This window comes from Thunnus albacares, chromosome 1, assembly GCF_914725855.1.
Source record: "Thunnus albacares chromosome 1, fThuAlb1.1, whole genome shotgun sequence".
NCBI classification, from domain to species: Eukaryota; Metazoa; Chordata; class Actinopteri; order Scombriformes; family Scombridae; genus Thunnus; species Thunnus albacares.
The window spans coordinates 19,367,103-19,381,208 of record NC_058106.1 but is presented as its reverse complement, the minus strand read 5'-3'; the positions used below and the strand labels follow the sequence as shown (position 1 = coordinate 19,381,208).

The 14,106-nt window shown below is 44.1% G+C and overlaps 1 protein-coding gene across 1 annotated transcript in view; it reads right to left on the bottom strand.

The window, feature by feature from the left end:
- Positions 1-657: 657 nt before the first annotated feature.
- The window catches only part of gse1b (Gse1 coiled-coil protein b), a 171,916-nt gene continuing 158,467 nt past the window's right edge, over positions 658-14,106 (bottom strand). The window contains exons 5-17 of the mRNA XM_044347652.1: positions 13,406-13,572; positions 12,915-13,115; positions 11,332-11,499; positions 10,832-11,196; positions 10,417-10,723; positions 8,363-9,000; positions 8,092-8,204; positions 7,716-7,980; positions 6,403-6,516; positions 5,827-6,201; positions 4,946-5,284; positions 4,220-4,323; positions 658-3,458 (exon numbers count right to left, since the gene is read on the bottom strand). Of these exons, the coding sequence (XP_044203587.1) occupies positions 3,318-3,458; positions 4,220-4,323; positions 4,946-5,284; positions 5,827-6,201; positions 6,403-6,516; positions 7,716-7,980; positions 8,092-8,204; positions 8,363-9,000; positions 10,417-10,723; positions 10,832-11,196; positions 11,332-11,499; positions 12,915-13,115; positions 13,406-13,572 (3,297 nt within the window). The 3' untranslated portion in view covers positions 658-3,317. The remainder of the gene's footprint in view (positions 3,459-4,219; positions 4,324-4,945; positions 5,285-5,826; positions 6,202-6,402; positions 6,517-7,715; positions 7,981-8,091; positions 8,205-8,362; positions 9,001-10,416; positions 10,724-10,831; positions 11,197-11,331; positions 11,500-12,914; positions 13,116-13,405; positions 13,573-14,106) is intronic.

The window sequence follows — 14,106 nt, the reverse complement described above, 5'->3', positions numbered from 1 at the left end:
CGATTTGTCATAATTTGTGTAATACTTCTGAATATTTCAGTGTTCTGGGTGACTGGTGTTGTGCAGGTTCAGTTCCAAAGCTGTAGTAGAAGAAAGTCTATGCAAACCTCTTTCCTGGGCTAGCTAGCTATATTAACATGTTACAGAAAAACGAACCTGAGATTTTCACATTTAGTATACAGGGCAAGTCATAGTGACATAAGCAAAAATAAATAAAGAAATGATACTGTTCTGTAAGGGCAAACAGTACAAAGGATTCCTGATTTTATTTTCATAACATTTGTGAAAATCTAATCTTAGTCACACTTTAGGTTCCTGTAAGGAAACTTGCACTTCATTTGACCCATCCTTAATATTTAGGAGTGGAGAGCTGCAGCACTGCATCCTTGGACCAACTCCAGTTCTGAGGTCAGAGAGCAATGAATAAACTATTTCTAAAACCTAAAATACACATCTTGGCATGGAAGGACACCCACATGTGATATAATGTATGAAGAGTCTTTACAGGGAATAGTTCAGGAATAATGGTCTGTATGTATTTTATGTATTAGTTCAACATACATGTATGATTTTGGTGTTCTACCCTCCCAGTACCCACAGACAAAAATGATATTTAACATTTTTGAAATATTTTATTTTCTTTTTTGTCTGAAATCACAGCCATATATTCATAAATACCTAATTACTACATTCAACAAAGAATATATTACATTACAATGAATTCAAACAAGTACATTTTAAAAACAGGATTTTCACAGCATCTAGACATCCTCCACTGAGTAATGGGGCTATTGCATGGGCGTGCATGGGTTGGAGACAGGGAGGCTGCGTAAGGGGCTCACTGTACTGCACCTTCCTCCTCAGCTCATTGGCGGCTTCGCTCAGCGTGCATGCTCCCTTATAAACCAATTCCTGGCTCCCCTTTACTCTGTGAAAACGAGTACGCTCTGTATCCCTCTAATCCTCTTAACTGGCTTGGGCCTCAATTATAAAAAAGGTTGAACGATTTTTTTTTTTCTAAATGCATTTAGATAAAGGAATTCTGTGTCAGCTCTTCTTAACTTGAACACATTTGAAAGGGGTGAGACAAGTTGATTTGATAAAATGTCATACTGCTTGTTGCATATAGCAACAAGTCCCTGATCACTGATGTTATGTGTAGGATGCTCATGTGGGCAACTGCAACTCATTCACATGCTCCCAAAATTTTGAGGCACTTGTAATTGATATACTGTATATGGGGAGTAGTTGTGCTTCAGTCTTAGCTATTTTTATACATTAAGTTCTTGCACATTTTAAAAATGTATTCTTTTAACTTTTTTTAACTGATATTCCTCACTCCTTTTCAGACCAACCAATCATAATTCGTGCAGCTTGAGTCAAACCCCTTCAATTCAATTCAATTCAATTCAATTCAATTCAATGATCTATACACCTTGTAGGTTTTTATTTTGGATATTCCAATTGCACCTACAACCATATGAGGAGACATGAGTTACAGGGTAGAAAATCAAAATAAGATGAGGATGAGGTGGCAGACAGAGGTTGTAAACAGGTATGAGGCCAGGGAAAGCAAACCTATCTGATTTTATATGAACTATGAAATGCCCAGTTTGAATCTTCTATTTGTGTGATTTCCAGATGTTCTTTATAACACGTTGGCAACTTTGGATAATTAGGGTCCTAAAAAACTGGGAACAGCAGGAAGGATAATGTGTGTGGTCAAAGGTGTTCAGCAGTGGAAGATGGCCATTCTGGTTCATTTTTTTTTTTTTTGGCTAATTAATTGCAACTTAATTTAAAATTAAGAATCCAAAATGCTACTGTTTGTTTTTCAGTTTGGCACTATATCCTCTCATGGCTGCTGATAAGGGCTTGATCTTGTAAGGCGTAACTTTATGCAAACCGTTGTGTTTTTTGAGTCTGATGCTGTATAATATCATAGAAAGTGAAGTGAAGGTCCAATGGTAGGATAAAGCATTAAGAACCAGTTACATCAGCTGGCTGCTTTTAAAGACTCTTCATGTCTATACAAAATAGTCAAGTAAGTCAAGTGACCAAAGTAAAAAAAAAACAAAAAAAAAAAACTGTCACTGTGGATCTCAACTGGTGTCTGTATGAGAGTTTCACAAGCTAACTAGTCAAAGCCAGCAGCAGTGAAACATTTTGAGAGGAGCTGAACAGAGGAGTTGTTGAAATGGGCGTTAAAACAGGCGGACACATGTTGCTGTGAAAGGAAGGTGGATGAGAGGGCAGGAGCCATGTCTAACAGGACCTCTAAGTAAGCTTTGCTGATCTCAGAGGCCAGAGGAGGTGGCTGTGGCTGGGTCTCAGCTGCGCAGTGCCAGGAAAGAGTAAGACGAGGAGTGTGTCCTGTTTTCTCTCACTCTGTTAAATGTCTCAAAATGAGCTGTTCTGGCCAGCAGCAGTACAAACACTAAAAGCAAGGCTTTCTTTTCCAACCCAAAAGCATAAACATATAAAAATGGCAGGCTTTTTCTTTTAAAAGAACAATGATTAAAGTAATAAAAACATACAAAATTCTTTTAAGTCTTCATATTATGTACAATACAAGGCTGAAGCACCTTTTAAAATTCTTATTCTCAAATTTTCTATTTCGAAATAAAACATTTCCTTAATTCTTTCCAAAAATGTGCATTTTCTAAGTTCTTCTCTAATTTGAACAGTTCTTTGTTGTAACACAGTACCACCAGGTAGTTCTTCAGCTTTTATTCTTAAGTGCATTTCCAGTTCAAAAGCTCTTGTGGCCGCTGTGATAAAATCAGTCTCGACTGGCCAGAAGCATTCGTTTGGAGATTTGGAGCGTTCAAAGTCTCTTGACGACACCCCTCCTGGGGTAGCTGCTCCCTCATTGGCAGGATTGTCTGTGTGGCTGTGGCGGTGAGGGATGCAGAGACTGAACAATAGAGCAGCAGGGACTGAAGAATGTGTGCAAAGCAGGTGCATGTGTGTGTATTTTTGTGTGTGAGTTGATCTTCAGGTGCTCCTGCCCCACACTCTCGCTGATCTCGTGGTTGGCTACATTGGCACACATTAGTGGCTTGTGGCGCAGTCCCTGGCTGGCCACAATCCAAAGACTGCCTGTCCTTCACTGTATGGTCCTGTCTGCTGTGCATTCATCTAACATCCATCTATCCATTCATTCAGTTCATTCATTCATCCATTCATCTTATCTAGCCAGCCATATTCTCCTCCATGGAGCCATGTGGACCAGGCCATGAAAAATAAACTCTGGGTGTCAGTCTGAAAGGGGAGGTGGCTGGAGGCCTGGGGGCCATCAGGTGGGCATGTCGGGGTCACCTGGGAGGGTAGCCCTTGTAATGGCCTCCTCTCGGCCAGTGTGTCTGTGGCAGCGTCAAACACTTCCTGAAGTGCTCCAGCTCTGCTTGCAGCTTCTCCCTTTCCACTGCCAGCTTCTGTCTCTGGGACATCAGCTCCTACGCAGCCAGGGTAGCAGGGAGGGAAGACACAAAATACTAAGTTAACACAAAAACACTCACACTCAACACGACAATGAGAAGGTGACCTCAGGTACTAGACATAAATTCAAGGGTTGGACAAAATAAAGGGGAAAACACAATGTCAGAAGAATAAAGAATAGTGTGATGCTTTTGATTGCTGTCATTCATATCCTGAGCTGGATGAGATATTTAATCATTTTTCAGGCTCAGTGATGTTGAGATCTGAAGACTTGGGAAGCCAAGGATGAACATTCACTTTTTCCTGATGTCCATGAAACCATTATTGAATTTAATTAGCAGTTTATATGGAAACATTATCATCTTGGATTAAGGAAATATTTCAAGCAAAATGTCTAGACAGTGGGGTACCTCCTGACCCCCAGTACTTAATGTTTAGGATAATGTATGTTTTCATGATTTTCAGGACTGCTTCTCTTGCCACATTATAAGCTTTCAAACTTTTTGTGAAACTCACAATTGATGCACTTTGGCTTGTTTGAACCTATTTTGTTCACCTTGTGTACATACAGTAGAGTATATATTATCAAGGACAAAAAAAGAATTGGGGGGGGGGGGCCTTAAAGATGATGCAAAGTGTGTGAGGAGACACACCTGAAATCACATCTTGTGCATCCAACCAATAATTGCTCCCGAGTATAAGAGACAATATACAAAGAAAACAGATCAGAGCTCATGAAGTCACAGCCACAGTAACACCAGCAGTGTATGTGTCTTACCCCCATGCTATGAGACAGCTGCTCAGCAGTCAGACTGAGGTTGTAGTTTTGAGCTTCTAGTCTTCGACACTGGTTCTGCAACACTTGTCGCTCCAAACTTTGCTCTGGGGGACATCGAGTGAGAGAAAATGGGGAGGAAAGAGAAAACAGAGTTGAGGGTTAGAGGAAAAAAGGCAAGACTGAGGGCAGTGAACTCTGACTCCTTTGTAAAATCAAGATCATGTGCTATCTGAACAGATGCTACAAGGCTGATCTACCACAAATAACGAGCAGAGCAACAGCTTCTATAGATGCATGTCTTCATGCTTTAGGGTTATAAATTATAGTGAGATGGTAAAGGCTAGGATTGATTAGATGTCTGTTCAGCCTATTTTGTCTACATATCTGATTAAAAATTTATTTGCACTACCACCCTCTAGTGACGAGAGAACGCTACAACAACTGGTATAAATCAAGTCCATTCATTTGCATTGACACCAACCACCAAACAATACAATACGTACATTATTGCTTTACAATGTTGTTTTTGTCTCAAAAACAAAATTTTTCCAGGAACAAAGTAAATTATGGCACTATATAATGAAATATGAAAGGCTTTTACAGAGGCAGCAGTTATAAAACCTACATATGATATGAAGCAGAAGAGCCATAAAACAGCAGATATATGAGATTTTCTAGCAGCAGTAGCAGCTGTATAATCACTGCATATTCAATGTGGCTGCTTACCTTCAACATATTCCTGATAAGCTTCAAATATAGATTCAATCCCCTGCCACTTGGAAGTTGGAGCCTCTTCTTCCTCCTCATCCTCTTCCTCCTCCTCATCCTCTGGACCAGACAGGTCCTCCCTCGTCCCTGAGGCCTCCCGGTGTAGGGGTACGGTGAAGTGCTGCCCGTTGGGCTGAGGGTGAGTGTGTGTGAGTGGATGGGCAAATGAATGTGTATTAGAGTGAGACTGTGAATGCGGCTGAGGTGGCCGGCCAGGCGCGCTCTGAAGCTCTGGAATGTTGTAGTGAACGGAGGACTCCTGGAGGTGAGAGGATTCAGACATCCCTGTGGCTCCGCCTTTGGGACAAAGATGGGGGAGAAGAACGGATCATCATGTTTAATCCATTTTTATTCATTTTATTAGGGGAGAAAAGGATTAGTTGATTAATCTAGGGCTGCAACTAATTAGTATTTCCATGATTTTCTCAATTAAGTTCTTGTTTAATCTATTAAATATTAGAAAATAGTGAAAATGTCCATCCTGATTTCTTTAAGCCAAAGATGATTTCTTTAAATTGCTTGTTTTGTCTAACCAACAATCTAGAATCCAAAGATATTCAATTTAATATCATGGAAGCCCAAGAAAACCAGCTAATCTTCACATTTGAGAGGCTGGAAGCAGTGAATTTTTGGCAAAAAAAGATGTAAATCATCAAATAGTTTCCAATTTATTTGACCCTTGACTTTTTGACAGGTTTTGGACTTTTGGTTGGACCAAGCAAACAATTTGAAGACTTCACCTTGGGCTCTAAGAAACTTATGGGCAGTTTTCACAGATTTTCTGATTTTCGTCCATTAGTCACAAAGATACCTCTATGACCATGACTTGTGCTTCTTACCTTTATGTTTCTGCAGAGCCTTCTGAGTGGACTGAAGCACAGATTCGTGGAACTGCTGAGCAAATTCCTCCGGGGTGAAGCTGTCCCAGGGTTTGGTGCGTCCATTGACGCTGTGAAGGCCCTCTTTAGCCTGCAGGGGGAGTGGGGGCCGCAAGCTGTTCAGCAGGCTAGAGCTCCTCTTAGAGATCGGTCCCTCACCGGGCCCCCGGGCCTTGTCTGGGTAGACAGCTGGAGAAGGGGGTTCCTTTGGTCTTAATGTGTCCCCGAGGGGTTTTGGATGGCCATTCGGGGATGCTGGGCAATGTGAGGAGGGGCTATGTGGTCTGACACTGTGGTGGTCTTCTGATTCAGAGGGAGGCTGGGCGAATGCAGAATCTGCAATCATTTGGACATGTGTTAGTCGTGATGAGGTCAAGATCCACATTACTACAGATGGAATGCCCTAATTAGAACATGTTGTTACTTTAGATGCGCCTCCCACAACTACATTATACAAATGAATGAATGAACACCACTCTAACACGATACTTTAGACATGAGAACGTGTATGTTTGTGTTCTTTAGCATGTGTCTCACCAGAGATCTGTGCTGGAGGGCTCTTACATAGCGGATGAGGAGCATGTCTGATGGTATCCAAGGTTACGCTCTTTTCTTTAATGGCCTGAAGCAGCTCCACCACCCTTTCATTATCTAAGAGACAGAAAAAAAACAACCTGTAAATCTTTGTAGCATTAGGCCTGTCTGTGTGTAACAGATTCACATTTTTATAACCACTTATTTCTCCTGTGTATGTATGTGTGTGTGTGTGTGTGTGTGTGTGTGTGTGTGTGTGTAAGGCAGTTGAGTGCGGCCTGACAGTGTGGGAGGCAGTGCGCTGCCATCTGTAGACAGCAAACAGTAAATCAAGAGGATTAGACTAGGATCACTGTAAGCCTACTGCTGCCACTCCCAATTCTTCGTCTGTGTGTGTGTGTGTGTGTGTGTGTGTGTGTGTGTGTGTGTGTGTGTGTGAGAGTGTGTGTGTGTGTGTGTGTGTGTGTGTGTGTGTGAATGTGCATAACTGCAAGTGTCTCCAAACAGAACCTTGCCAAGAATCCACCTTTCAAACTAGGGTAATGTAAAGCACTGCATTATGCATACATTGTTAAATATATGCTGCATATAATATAGGGGTTTGAGGCTGACATGATCATTGTTTCACCTCTTTATGATTTCCTTCAGGGCTAGAGTCAACATGTTAATGAGAGCGTGGTGCATGTAAAGCAGACAGAGCTCAGGTGAAGTGAAGCGTCAGCAAGCTATGGAGCCAACTGAGGATGACTATTACTTTCTGAGAGCTAAATGGGCATGCGATCAGTCTTCTTTACTCTGCTGGGATGAGATGTAAAAGGGAAGAGACAGGATAAGAGTCACTGATGGCTATGTTTGCATGGCATGTAAAGGGCACTGGGTCATTGCTGTGGTGTAGTGGTTTCTGACTACTTTGCTGAAAGACACTGATGTGTGTTCTGCTTTGAGATAATCTGCAAATATTAATCATTGTCAATAAAAACTATGTTCTTCACTTAATTCTGATATCTTACAGTCAGAAGCAGTGAAATTCCTGGGCACACCAATTACTTAAACAATAAGGGAGCCATCGTTTATTTAATTAAGAATAGCTAACAGGCATTGTTACGCATAGTTAAGTCTCCCGCCAATTAATCTATTTCTTGAAACATAATTAAACAAAATGGCTGGTAAGCAACACTAAAGACCCACATTTAGAGTAACTGTTAAACAGGGATTTTAGAGTGGTTTCAAACATGACTAAGTAAATTAAACACGGGGGAAAGACTACCTGCTATGTAAACTGGACTTATGCAGTGTATTTCTATAAATTCCCTTACCTTTCCTCTGCTGTATAGTGACATGGGACAGTCTGAACATGGTGAGGAACCGCTTCTTGTCCTCCAGCTCTGGCGCTCGGTCCATCTCCTCAGGAGTGAAGCGTGTGCTGAGTTGAGGAGGAGGGGGAGTGCGTTTCGATTGCGTGGCAGGTGGCGAGGGGCTGCGCTCCCTGAGCATCCTTCTCCTCTTCCTTCTCTTCTGCTGCACCAGCTCATCCCGCCGGCCCACCGTAGTCAGGCTAAACATTCCCAGGAACTCCAATTTCTGTTCAGAGAGGCAAGAGAAATCATCTCACTGCAATTTTTAGTCATGAGTGCCTGTCTGAACTTCCATCATAGAAAGCACAGAAAAGGTATGTGTTGGCAGTTGTTTTACCTCTGTGGAGTCATCCAGTTTGAGTGGGGGCTGTTCTGCTACTCTTCTGAGGTGAGCTCTCACCTCTTCCTCATCACTTTCATCATATGAGTCATCCAGCTCATAGTAGTAACCTGCAGCAAACACAGAGGTCACTACTGACACCCCACTTTTTAAATCACCTCTTAGGATAACTCTTACATTAAACAAAATATAGTCAATGATTTTTTTTCCATGCATGTAAGAGTGAACATCACTGGGTGTAGTGCAACACTATGATTTATGTGAGTACCTTTCTCTCTGGCCTCCCGTCTCCTCTTTTCCTCCAGGTCCAGCTTACTGACAGGCCGTCGGTGTTGCTGAAGGAACTCATCATAGATCAGCATTGTGTCTGGAACCATCCCCAGTGTGGCTACCTGTCCCATCCCTGGCCCAGTGACCATCCCTAGCGCTTGTCCTTGTCTACTGTGCCCCTGGTGTCCCTGGAGGCTCTTCAGTCCAGCACTGCTTTTCCCGGCTCCCTCCAGTTCATACTGGCTGGACAGGGACAGTGATGCCCTCTGCTGGCTGAAGAAGGACTGGGTGGATTTCTCCAAATCAGCGAGGAATGTGTTAGGCTCTGGTAGGCCCGGAGGACCTCTTAGCGGGGGATACTTCTCCATCACTCCCCCTTCTCTTCTCCTGGCCCCATCCTCATATTTGGAGAGCCCTGGGGGCAGCCGACTGAGCTCGTAGTGTCCCATCCCTGAGGGCTCGTGGTTACGTCTGGACTCTGAGGCTGTCTCTATAAGAGAGGCGGGGTTCCACAGGGTAGTGGGAGGCGGAGGGTGGTGTTCACGTGGCGGCTGAGGAGGTTTGGGGGAGATGAGGGGTGGAGGGGCACCTAAGTGAGGGTGGAGGTCCCGGTTTCCTGGTTCATGGTGATTTGGTCTGTAAAGATACAATGTAACAGGAGCCATGCTTATCTGTTGGACATACAGAACAATGCCTATATCTCTTCTAAAATTGAGAAATAGTGTTTACCAATCACTAATGCAATGCAGAGTCACACCACAGTGCTTATATGCCCTGCCTATTTCCCTTCATCCCTGTCAGTATGTCTGTGGGTTTGTGTGTCTGTGCAAAGCAGTATTATCAAGCCCAGACAGAGTAGCCCAGAGCAGAGCGAGGATGTGGCCAAGGCACACAATGTCCTCCAAATATACAGGGCTGTTTTTGATCTGTTAGGCCCTTGTAGTATGTGGCATGCGCACACACATGCACAGAGGGAGAGAGCAAGTTCAGAGAGTGGTGTACTGAGGGAGAGGCCAGGAGAAATATTCTCCAAACAGACAGGCAAGCAGAGAAGAAAGGGACTGACATAGGGAGGGTAAGGAGGCCAGTGGATTATTAGAAAATGAATCACACTTAATGATGAGAGAGAGGAGAAGAATATATATGTACATTGAGAACAAAGGTGAAGAGAGAGACTTGAAAAGGAGAAACGGTATGGTGATGGGGAAGAAATGGCAACAGTGAGGAAGAAAGAAGACAGATGGCTGATGGACACTGTCTAGAACATCTTTCCAAATCAAACCTGGCAGGAGAGCACATTGCATGACCAGTCAAATTATCTACGCCTCCTGTTTGTGTTTGTGTGTGTCTGTTCTGTGTGTGAGTGAGTAAATGTGTGTGTTATCTGCAATCTGCAGCCTGTGAGCTGTGATTCTGCGATTATACCGTAGGGTTACTGATAGCGGACATGCGTGTATCTCTCCTGTCCTACCAGTTCAGCATTAACCAAAACCTCACTCCTGAATCACACACAACAACACAAACACAGGCACAGTAACAAGGGAGGGTAAGTAGGGGGCTTATGCTGTGCAAGGTTGAGAGGATTAGCTGAGAATTAGCCTTTGTGTATCTTAGCTGTCCCACTCGCTGCCTGTTTGAAACCCCTGCCCAATGCTCATGAAACAGCAGTCATCAGGACCCCGCTTTGCACTCTACATCAACACCTAAACATAGCTTGTCTGCCTGCATGTCGGGCCTGGAAGGTAGCATGGACAGAAATAGAGTAGTTGTGATGCTTCTGACAGGGTTTATCTTTTTCCAGTCCTGCCTGAAAACAAACTTCTAAAGCCTGCCAGCTTCTGAGGCTTCAAAACACAGGCACAACTGTCCCTATCAGGCTAGCAGAGACAGACAGCCAAACACCCCAAAAATAGTGTTTGTATTGGTGAACACGTGAGAGCACGCATGCATTTCGGTGTCACAGATATGGCCAAACTGCCTCTATCAGATAACATGGACAAAACTGCGATTGCCAAGTCATAGCACATGTTGGCTTTGCAAGTGTTGCCTCACCTGTGTGAATCTGTCCTGTGATCTGGTGTGTCAGCTGTCCGTCCCAAATCCAGGTGCTGCTCCAGAACCTGCTGGCGGAATTCAGACACCTGGTACTGACGGTCTTCTTTCTCCTGACGCAGCTTGCGTTGCCGTGCCAACCACCTCTCCTCCTCATTGTTCCTCTGAGCGATCATCGCGGCGGGCGCCATGTAGGGGCTGTGGCCTGAGATTAGACCAGGGACGAGATGATGTGATTGTACCACTGAGGAGTGGAGTCCTGGTGGGACTGGTTTGGGAGCTGGAAGGGCGGGCTCTTTGGTTTTATCTGTCAAGGGAGAAAGATCAGGGTCAAAATGCTGATATAAAGTGTTTACAGTTGACAAGCAGTATGAGTGTAGCTTATGGAGGCCACAGGGGAAGTAGAGACACATACCAGCCCGATTAGGGGTCAGTCTCTCAGGCTTGGTTCGGTCTTCCTGCCCCCTCATGGCATGGAGTTCAGCCAGATAGTGGCTCTCCATGGCCTTGGATGCCTGCAGCTCTTTCTCCCTCAGCGCTCTCTCCTTCTGCCTCTCCAGTTCCTTCTCTCTTTCTCTCTCCTTCTCCCGTTCTCTCTCACGCTCCCTTTCTCGCTCGCGCTCTCTCTCCCTCTCCAGCTCCTTCTCCCGCTCCCTTTCTCTCTCTCGTTCTCTCTCCCGCTCTTTTTCTCTTTCCGCCTCACGCTCCCTCTCTTTTTCGCGCTCGCGTTCTCGTTCCCGCTCCCTCTCTCGCTGCCGCAGTTCATCCTCCAGCTGAAGCCTAGAAGGCAAAGTGGGCAGGGAAACAGAAGTAGCAATAAGATGGCTGTGAAATCAGAAAAGACAGTTCATAATCACAGCTGATACTATGCATGTACTTGAGTGTCAATGTATGCATAAATGAAGAGGACTTTACCTCTCAGATTGTAGTGCTGACAGTGAAGGGTGTGTGAAGTCTCCTGGGTAGCGGACCCCTGGTAGGTGCATGTGAACAGCAGAGGGATGGATGGGGGGTAAAGCTCCCCCTGCTGGCAGCGAATAGAAAGGTGACCTCAAAGCAGAGAGGCAGAACGGGTCATCCATCCTGGGAGATAAGGATTGCAATCAAAAAAGAGAAAAGAGAGAAAGAGAGGGAGTCAGTCTCCCCGTGTGACAGTGCAGTGCTCACTTTCATTAACCTATGTGCCTCCGTCTCCCAAAGAAGCGACATCACAGTGTCTTCCATCTTTCAAGAAAGCAGCAGCGTCTGGCAGCTAACCTCAATCACTACACAGCAGCCAGGCAAGAGACTGCGCTGTGTGCTGATGCTGTGTGTTTTTTGTGTATGTGTGTGACATCCACAGCTCATCCCCTCATTAAATCCATTACAGCGCAGTGTGTGATGGGTGCTGCAGTCATCTGATCTTGCTGGGCTGACAGACCAGGGGCACACAGCCTGTGTGATAGCCCAAAGCAAGCCGGGCCCTTCTCAATACACACACACACACACACACACACACACGGACGCACGCACGCACGGACCCACGCATGCACGTACATTTAAAATGAATTATTTTTTAACAAATAATCCTTAAAAATTTTGTGTTGCTGGGATTTTCTCCTTAGTGATCACTGTACTGTTGCTCCTGTAAAGAACAACAAAATACCTCAATACGTCTTTTTTTTTTTTTTTAGTATAATTTACCTTGGGCTAAGACAAGGAAATTGGTTCTTGCTACTGACTGGCTTGTTTTTAGGCAGCAAATACAGTTTTGTTTGTCTCATTCTGCAAAAAATATTACCCTGAGAAATTCTGGTTAACTGTCAAATCTTTGTGTAGTCATTGTTTAATGAGGAACTGCACTGCAGTTTCACAAGCAACAAAGCACTGAAGGTTGTAAATGAACTTTCTACAGCCTTTGGCAATAAACACTGATGTAAATCTATTTTTCAAATCAGTCTCTTAAAAGCTCTTGACACAGCTGACGAGGATATTTTCAAACAGTGGCCTATTAGATGATTAAGTATACTAAGCTTTCAGGTATGGACACAGGGAGTGAATCCAATATAATAAACCCTTTTGTGATGCAAAGAGGTGCCCAGTGCTCAGAGCTAGAACGTCATTGTTTTAACTGATTTTCTGTGACCTTCTAACTGTCCATGCTGATACTATGAGTTTGGTTATTTTGTCTCTGTTATCTGTGTTCTGTTTTTGTGCTTTTTGTTTACCTGGAACCTGATTTTTCAATTTGTGCTGCCATCTGCCTTAGTCACATCTCTCTACAACACTTACACTCAATAAAATCGATCCTCCAGTTAAATATAAAATACAAATAAAGAACATCAACAAAATATTTTACCTCTGGGAACATGATTCAAGGTCAGATATACAGTAACGCGTTTACTGCTGAGTCTTAGTAGTACATATACTTACTTATAGTCATATGTACTGGTTTGCACAATTTGCTCTCAGAGGAAATGGGAGCCAAGCCAACAAAACATATTTATGGAGAGGCTTACCTGTATGGCGTGAAGGAGGGATGAGGCAGGTAGCTGGGGTGGTAGTAAGCAGCTGCGGCAGCTGCAGTGGCAGGGTCCAGGCCCAAGGGCAAAGAGGGCATACGGAGGGCATCCTCAGTTGTGGCATAGGGCCGAAAACCACGGAGGTACTCTTCTGGTACAGGACCAGGCGGCACTGCATTAGGCAACTGTCTAGGCAGACTGGCCACAAAAGAAAAAGAGGAAGGGGTGTGGGGACACAGTTAGTTTGATTTTATGTGCTCATTGTTGTAAATTGTTTTTCACCAAGAAACTATAAGTTCTTATAGAAACTATAAGTTCTTATAGTTTCTCTACGCCAATACCAACAGAGACAAACCTTGCACATTTGTTGGAACTGCTCATTCCAGTGAGCTTCATATGCCCATGAATTATTGATCATGAAACTTCCTTACAAATTGAAAACATGTTAACTCTGAACAGGGGAACAGGCAAAGCAACATGTGACTCACTTGAGTGGCTGGAAACGTGAATCCTGCATTACAGCACCGGGGGTGAGACCAAAGGCATAGGGGTTTCCCAGGAGGTGGGCAGGGACTGAGGGGCCACCCTTTTCCTGGGGGAGGGACCCCTCTGCACCCAGACGTTCCCTGCTGGCCCCACGAGGCCCCGAGTCAGCCTGGAGAGACACACAGAGAGAGAATCTTAGTCATTGTTCGTGAGGACCTGTGACCGTCACGCTTGTCACTGCTCATGGAGCCCATCGTGTGAGGGGGGAGATGAGAGAAAGAATAGGCCTGTTTACGGAGCAGCAGCCTCCCTCACTCTCTTTTCCTACCTCAGGCACTTTTATCTACTTTCTCACACATACCACCTCCCTGTAAAAATAGACAGACCAACATTTCTCTGAGGGAAATATACAGTAAATGGAAGAAGCAAGCAGAGATTGGTTTAAAAAAAACAAAAAAAAAGACAGGCTTGCTGCTTTTCTCTAATTGTAAACAAGAGATGTCATCCTTATAATCGATGAGGATGTGGTAATGGTGGATGTACAACTAAGGTACTTCTAGAGAAATGATGACTTTGATCTTGGCAAATCGTGTGTGTTCCTGTGTGTGTCTGCACATAACTTCCACATTGTAACATCTACAGGGAAGACAACAACAAAGTCCAAAAAGCAACATCCCTCTGCCTCTGTTTCTCTCTGTCTTCC